Source organism: Phoca vitulina, unplaced genomic scaffold, assembly GCF_004348235.1.
Source record: "Phoca vitulina isolate PV1807 unplaced genomic scaffold, GSC_HSeal_1.0 scaffold1247, whole genome shotgun sequence".
Lineage (NCBI taxonomy): Eukaryota > Metazoa > Chordata > Mammalia > Carnivora > Phocidae > Phoca > Phoca vitulina.
The window spans coordinates 1-8,709 of record NW_022590934.1 but is presented as its reverse complement, the minus strand read 5'-3'; the positions used below and the strand labels follow the sequence as shown (position 1 = coordinate 8,709).

The window sequence follows — 8,709 nt, the reverse complement described above, 5'->3', positions numbered from 1 at the left end:
AGAGCACATGAGAGGGGGAGGGTCAGAGGGAGAAGCAGGTTCCCTGCCGAGCAGGGAGCCCGATGCGGGACTCGATCCAGGGACTCCAGGATCATGACCTGAGCCGAAGGCAGTCGCTTAACCAACTGAGCCACCCAGGCGCCCCAAGTAAATGACATTTTGATGTCTTGGTGGAAATGACATATTCACAAACCCATGTCTCAGCACGGATATTTATATACGTAGTTCTGTTCTCCCAGTGATTTTAGGCAGTTTAATTTATTCAAAAACACAATCTCATGTTTACTTTCAATAATTTTTATAAGGCAGTAGAGTACATTTTCTTCTGAAATCATATTTTTATTGGAATTGGCTCTGTAAACTAATGAGTAAATACAAGCGGGTACACGGATAAGATAGATTTTATATTCTTTAATTTTTTTTTTTTTTTCCTTTAGGAAAAGCAATGTAGCCTTCTTTCTGTATTTGTGCTTTGAACCTTTTGGGACTGATACAGATCCACTGAGGCCAAGCCTAGAATTAAATCATCGTTACTGTTAAAAGTTAATTGACAGTGTTAAGTACAAAAAGTCATTACTAACGAAGGGCTGAAAGCGTAATACATATAATTGTGGAATTGCTGCTACGCACATAACTGTTTAGGGTTGGGGGTTTTAACAGGAATAGATTCTTGCACTTACCAAGCAAGCTATGATAAACAAGATGTACCGATTGCAACTATAATTTTTAAACTACTACAACGTGGTTCGGTGTAGCTAATGTTACACTTGTATTGTAAGACTTGGGTTCCTGTTCTTCCTTCAAAGTCATCAGAACAACAGGGAATAAAGAGACTTCTGAAGAATGGCCAGCGCTTGCTGCTGCTGTTTCAAGGAAGGAAATATTAAACATTCGCGTGTTATTTAGGTAATTGTTACATACATTTTGGCCAACAAAATATCCCAATGCTCACATCCCTCCTGAGTTCTTAATATTAAATATACACCACTTACAGCTTCCATCATAATTTTGTTTTGCAACTTGGTCATGTCTTCCCTAACTTCGCTTTGTTGATCAGTAAGAAGATGTTCATGGTCCTTCTCTAAGTCCTGCATACTCTAAAACAAAAAGCCTAGTTCAGTTACAAACCACCACTTTTCATCTCATGCTCCAAACATGTAAAATTAAAAATTTCAAGGGGCGCCTGGGTGGCTCAGTCAGTTAAGCGTCTGCCTTCGGCTCAGGTCATGATCTCGGGGTCCTGGGATCGAGCCCCCACGTCGGGCTCCCTGCTCGGCGGGGAGTCTGCTTCTCCATCTCCCTCTGCCCCTCCCCCTGCTCATGGGTGCTCTCTCTCTCTCTCTCTCTCTCTCTCCCCCCTAAAAAATAAATAAAATCTTTTAAAAAATTAAATTAAATTTCAAAAGTAACAATTCTTAATACTCAAAGGATGCTCGTTATTTATTCCAAATAAAATATTATACCTAATACATGGAGATCAAAATACCCACTTAGGAAATTTTTTAAATGTTGTGTTTGAGTCAAGTATTATTATTATCATAGAGGCATGACAGTAGTACACTTTGCTCGAAACAATGGGTTAATAAACAGTTAAGGTCAAGGTGGAGAAAAAAAAAAAAGACTGGCAGTCCCACAGAATGAAATACCATGATTTTAAAACTCTCTAATAAGCTTTCTAAATACCATGTAGCACTGCACTTATAATGAGTAAAAATCAATGTAACATGATTCCGTTGGAGGGAATAAAATGATCTGTAACACGACCTCTTTAAGTTATGAAAAACAAACGTGTTCTAAATCCTTACTGTTCACTTAACAAATAGTGATCTAGCACATACTACGTAAAAAGTACTGTTAAGTGCTGTGGAGGAATTTGGAAAATGAATGCACGATCTCTTCCTTCCTTATTCCAGTGAGAATAAAAAAACATGTAAATAAAAACAACACAAAAACTTTGTAACAATTAAGGAAACACCACTTGCCATGACTGTGTACCGGAAAATAAGATTGATTCTGATTTAGTTGGCAAAAGAGTAAGACTTCAGTAGGTAAAGGGAAGAGGGAATTGAAAGTACTCTAGAAACAAGGAAGTGATGGTGAGTTAGTGTACTGGAGGGGTGGGAGGAAAGGAGGAATGTAAGTATAAAACTACAAAGGGAGTCTTGTTACAGGGCAGACGTTGAATACCTGAGTGTTTAAATGGGAAGCTAATGGCAGGTTTTCAGGAGGGAAGGTACACGTTTTGGAACATCATATTGCAGAACTGGGAAGGATGGACCGGAGAAGAGAGAACTCAGATGAGAGTTTAATAGTATAAGCAGGGAATGATGAGATCCTGAACTCGGGGCAGCGGCAGTGGGAATTCAAAGAAAGATATTAAGGTACAGCTGCAGAGGTAAAGTACACCTCCCACTCCCCTCCGCCGCCCCTCCCTCCCCGCCCACATACACACACCAAGAAAAAAGAACGGGGATGTGCAGGCTTCCATTGCCTCCTAAACGAGTATATATCTGCACGAAGAAGAGGTCTGTGTCACTGAGGACAATTTGCTAATGTGCAAATATCCCAGCAGATCATTCTCAACTCACAAACGTTTAGTCCTCCTCTGGCTTTTTCATTCTGTTATACATTTAGACCTTTTCTTATGATTTTAAGTATGCATATAAAGTCATTATTGGTCTAATATTCCAAAAGCAAATATGCCATAAAACACTCACGTAACGCATTTGAATATAAAAGTGCTATTCATCAATTACAATTGCCTACTCATATTTAACAGAAACCGTTAACACAAGTAAAAGACACGTAGAAGTGATTTATAGACTTCCTAGTTTCCACTATAAATTTATTGCCGATCTCCTCAAAACTGATTGTTGAACAAAAAATTATGATTAAAGTGTTAATAAAGTACCAGTTTTCTTCACAATACATATATTTCTAGGTGAAATTCCCTCTTTACAGTTCCCTGTTTTAGATGACTCCCACAAAACTATTAATTAATTCTAAAAATAAAAATGCATTTACCAATTACGTTAAATCCAAAACAATGAATTCCAAATGGACAATGTTTAACAATTTAGATGTACAACCTAAATGGTTCCCCCTTCCCCGAAGATTTGGAAAGAAACAGTCTTCTACTTTTACATACATTTTCTATATATATTTTTAAATATTTACTTACTTATGAGAGAGAGAGAGCATGTGCACATGCAAGTGGGAGGAGGGGCAGAGGGAGAGAATCTTCAAGCAGACTCCCCGCTAAGCAGGAGGCACGAGGCGGGGCTCGATCCCACAACCCGTGAGATCAGGACCCACGACCTGAGCCAAAACCAGGAGTCGGCTGCTCAACTGACTGAGCCACCCAGGCGCGCCTACATGTTATGTTTTATAAGAATGTATTGTGTTGCCAAATACAACAGACCTTTAAGAATTGCTCATGTAAGTCTTTAATTTTTTGCAGTCTCTGGTTCTGAACAGCTCTAGCTTGTTGAAGAATCTTTCGTTGCTCTCGGAACATACCCTACAAATATAAAAGAAAAGGGTGATAAAATGTGGGTAACATTTAATATTTAGAAAACATAATTATACATCAAGTTTGAAAGCAATATTCTTTAAATCGATACTTGTTAACATTTCCTGTTTTAACAACTTTTGTGGCCAAGTTTATTCACCACTAATATACAGAAACAATACGACGATCCTACCTAGTAGCCATTAAGTAGGAAATTGTCTTTCTCACCAATACTGAAAACATGTTTTAATTTTTGACTTCAAAATCCACAAATGACCCTTCCAAAAATGTGTTTACCACAAGTAGGCAAAAATCCGTACACTAATCCTTCCTAACAGTAGTTTCAGAAGAGATATTCTTTCTTTCTTTCTTTTTAAGATTTTATTTATTATCAGAGAGAGACAGAGACAGAGACAGAGAGCGCACAAGCAGGGGGAGGGGCAGAGGCAGAGGGAGAAGCAGGCTTCCTGCTGAGCAAGGAGCCCGATGTGGGCCTTGATCCCAGGACCCTGGGATCATGGCCTGAGCCGAAGGCAGACGCTTAGCCGACTGAGCCACCCAGACGTCCCAGAGATATTCTTTCTTAACAACATTCAAAACGTGTACTAATTCTCGGTCATTTCAGTATGCATACAGATGATCCTAGCCTCTCTGTTCCTTGACCTAATCTCCAACAATAATTTTGTCCTCTTCCCTACTTTAGTCACTCACTTACATAGTCATACCCTGGATTCTGTCATTCCCAATAACTGCAACATCTACATAATATTAAGTAGAGCAGAGACTTATATAGGAACTGTGTGTCAGGTACTGTTCTGAGCCATTTTAAACAAACTTATTATATACGATCTCATTTAATCCTCAAAACAGCTCTATGAGGCAAGTACTCTTATTATGTCTCGTCTCCTTTCATAGGTGAGGAAACTGAGTGAGGTACAGAGAGAAACAATTTGTCCCTGATTTCACAGCTAGTACTGGTCAACCAGGACTGGGTCCCCCCAAAATGGTTCCAGAGTCCAGGCTCTTGACCACTGTACTATACTGTTTGTCCACTTTCCCCCCCGACATTCAACGTCTACCTCCCTGTTTGTAGTTCTCTACCCTTTTTACTACAGTTCAGTGCTCTTTCAGGATTAACATCCCATCGATCCTGCGACTTTTCATGGTCCCCAGTCCCCACTCTCATATTCTCCCTTCTCCTCCTTCTTGGCTTAAATTCCATGGCCAGTCATTATACCTATGCACTTGCACGTGTACCTTGCCCCCTTTTCACTCTGTTGATCTGCGTGGCTAAACCGCAACCCTGGAAAATCCAACTCTCCAGCTGCTCTGCCACAACCATGCAGAGGGGTCTCACCTTAAATTCATGATCACTATGACACTAACCTAAATTAGACCCATAATGCTGCTTGGCAATGATATTTCCCTAGTCCATTCGCTGGCCCGCTCTCCTGGAAACAGTTCCAGGACTTCTTCTCTGCCCCTCAAAGGCAACACCTCCTCCACCACTCTAACTCTTAACTGGTGACCTTCCTATATCACTAAATAGACTGAGGCAATCCAAATAGAACATTCAGTCTCCCACCGCTACATCTTCCACCCACCTTTACCCATCTGGGCTCATGGACTCTACATTCTCTCCTCTGTTTTTGCATGACCTACTGCCACTTGAGACTTTGATACAATAAATAAATCAATTTTAAAGCCAAGGCTGATACCAACAGCTAGTTTTTCTTCTTGTTCCTGGGCTTTCCGCATGTCTGTATCCCACTCCCGAAACAAAGTCAGAAACTGCTGAGAATATTTGAGATGAAGATTCTGCCTGTAAAACATAATAATGAGCACCGTCACACCTCATAAAGATACGGAAAAATTAACCATATTCAAAACAAAATTGATTTGACACAATTTACACCATAAAAGGAGACGGCAGTAACAGCGTAATAGCAGCTGAAATGGTCTCCTGAGAAACAGAAAGGCTACACGAACGATCTACTCTTATTCCAAAAGTATCGTCCCTGACTGACCAATATATAAGCTATCTCACATGCCTTACCTCTTAAAAACTGGTGAGGATTTACTGTACTATCAATTTTCCAGAAAAATTCATTTTATCTAAAAGCAGTTTACTTTTCATTTCTTCTTACTGAAGAACATGTATGTTCTGATATGGTAAGTAGATTCAGTAAGGATATCATATCCATTTATCATAGAAGGTTTCCAAACAGGAATATTTCACTTAAATACTTCCCCTCTTTGGCACAACAATGGTTTTTAAGAAAGAACAGTGAACACAATTTACTAAAATATGCAAATTATTTGTAATATAAGATCAATCTTTTCTACATAACTGAATACAGTTAACTATCGCAAGAATAATGGTTTAAGGCATTTACCTGAAGTTCAGCTAGTGTAGGTCTAGAATAAATACGAATTAATGTTATAGGAAGAAAACTCAATTGTTATTTGAAAGGGAAAAAAGGTCATCTTTATTGGCTTCCAGGAGATACATCTCAATTCTGTTAAGGAGTGAGGTTAACAGAATTTATCTGCTTAGAAAAAAAATCAAGCAAAATCTATTTTTTCACTGGCAAGTTCAATATAATAGAATTTGTCTTAGGTTATTCGCACCAACGAATACTAAGAAATGATACAAATGTCATCGTGACTTCAAAACAAAACAAAACAACAAAACCCAACAACTTCACCTTTGTTCTTGCTGTATGTTCCAAACATGCTCAATTTTTTCGTTAGCGGTTTTGACAAAAGCTCTGGCATTCACTTCGAACATTTTTCTCTTTGCAAGAAGAGCCTGTTTAATGTCAACTGTATACAAAATATTCACTGAAATTTAGTGTTGAAAATTATTTTGTTTTCATATATACGAATCAATATGCGTAAATGTTGTCTCAGCAATATGCAAAGACATTTAAAATTTATAATACAGACATCATAAATGTCCAATCACTATGTTGTATACCTGGAACTAATATAATATTGTACGCCAATTACACTTTAAAAAATAAAATAAGTAAAATAAAAATTATAACACAGGCATCATTTCAAAAAGCAAGATTTGCTCACTATTTTCTGTAAAATCTTTCTGGTACTAGTATCCCAGTTATAATTTTTCTAACTGCAGGCCACCTTTTAGTTTAGAGATAACGAAAAGGGGATAGTAATCAAAATATTTTCCATTATCAAAATGCGTATAGAGAACCCCAAAGGCAGACTTTAATTTCCTTGTGAGAAAACAGCTAAAAGGCAAATTTCTCTAAATTTATAAAATATCCTCCAGTTCAAGGGACATGTTTAGATGGATTACCGTTAGAATGCATTATATATGCTAAGTGAAGTAAGTCAAGCAGAGAAAGTCAATTATCATATGGTTTCACTGATTTGTGGAACATAAGGAATAACATGGAGGACATTAGGAGAAGGAAGGGAAAAATGAAGGGGGTGGGAATCGGAGGGGGAGACGAACCATGAGTCCATAGACTCCGAGAAACAAACTGAGGGTTCTAGAGGGGAGGGGGGTGAGGGGATGGGTTAGCCCGGTGGTGGGTATTAAGGAGGGCACGTACTGCATGGAGCACCGGGTGTTATACGAAAACAACGAATCGTGGATCACTACATCAAAAACTAACGATGCACTGTATGGTGACTAACGTAACATAATAAAATTAAATTAAATTTAAAAAAGGAATGCGTTATATAAAACGCACAAAAGTGTTTTCTTAAAAATGATCCTCAAAAGGATAAAAATAATTATATCGCACATTAAAAAAAATTATTTTTCAAGCGGTCTAGTGCGTGATGCTTTTAACTGTGTTTTACTAAAAGAGACAGGGGCCGCGGGTGTAAAAATTCTAATTTAAATAAATGAATTCAAAAACATTTAAAAAATATTTTCATGGAGCTTTTTACATGACACTTTTATCCATAAGTGCTGCATTTCACAGAATCTTAATACTTCAAATAAAGCTTTGCAAATCATATGATTTGACTTTATGGATCTACAATCAATACTTATTTTTCAGTAGTCATGAAGGATCTGCACTATAATAACAATATTTTATACATCCGGAATCCATCTATAGTAAGAAGTTTACCAGACAGCTCACAAAGCAAGCACTTTGTCACCACCAAATAGAGCAAAGCCTTCAAAACGTACTCGCTTGTAAGGATGATCTCTATCGAAGAGCCGCAGATTGACTTGGACCCTGCTAAGGGTCCTGTCCTGTAGTGCAGATGGTGTAACTGACATCTGGCCAAACAACATAAAACTTAGGAGTTTGGATATGATTATATATTTCTCACTAGCTAGGAGACTTCTTTGGTTTGCAGCTACACGGTTTGCTAATGAAAAGTAACAATAAAGAGTTTTTTGTTTGTTTGTTTTTTAGAGGATTCAATTTGTGCTGCTGCTCCAAAGAACAGGACGCCGGAAAGTTATGAAAAGTAACTAAATCAAGGAAATTTAAAATTGACATTAAAAATTGATATATCACCTAATCTGTGCACACTGTGCACACAAGGAGGTTCAAACTTTTCTCTGTTTAATTTATATTAATTTATATTAAATGTACATGTGTGTAAAATAATGGCATCATTCTTACCTCATCAAGGTTAGTACCATTTTTACTTTTCCACATCAACAATGGAAAAGGTCAGTAAAGAAACTTGCAAAGTTGAATCACACTAAATACCTGTGTCATATCCTACATACGAGAACAAGGCATTAAAATCAGTGTTGCAGACCACTCATTGACATTTCCATTTATAAAAGCTGTATGGTTTAAAACCATTTTTTTTTTCCACCGCAAACATCACTTAAGCATACCTCCAAGTCCTTGCAGCATCTTCTGTATTTCATTCCTGTGAAGAAGTTACATCAAACATTATTAAGGATAAACAAAGATCATGTTTGTTTTGGAAAAAATGTCTCATTCTAGGATTTTACAGAGAATAATTGTTATGTAAGCCAAGTTGACTTGATCTGGTGAGTGAAAATACTATGAACACATTACCCCGCATCTTCCTCAAACGTTACTGCAGAAGGCCTTTTTCGTCCATGTTTATCGGTTACTGGACTGTTTCCTGCGTTGAAATAAACATACATACATAACATATGTTTAATACTATATTAAACATACACTTATTGACATTTAATGCTGAAAATCCTCTTTTGCAGCTTA

General features: G+C 37.6%; 1 protein-coding gene across 1 annotated transcript; it reads right to left on the bottom strand.

Annotated features, from left to right (window-relative positions):
• Positions 1 to 364: 364 nt before the first annotated feature.
• Positions 365 to 8,611, bottom strand: LOC116629526 (synaptonemal complex protein 3-like; the record flags this gene model as incomplete). Its single annotated transcript, XM_032399793.1, has 7 exons — positions 365 to 863; positions 993 to 1,097; positions 3,422 to 3,520; positions 5,234 to 5,333; positions 6,220 to 6,337; positions 8,355 to 8,389; positions 8,542 to 8,611. Coding segments are annotated over 7 exons (581 nt in total), but the record flags the coding sequence as incomplete, so codon positions are not given.
• Positions 8,612 to 8,709: the final 98 nt, after the last annotated feature.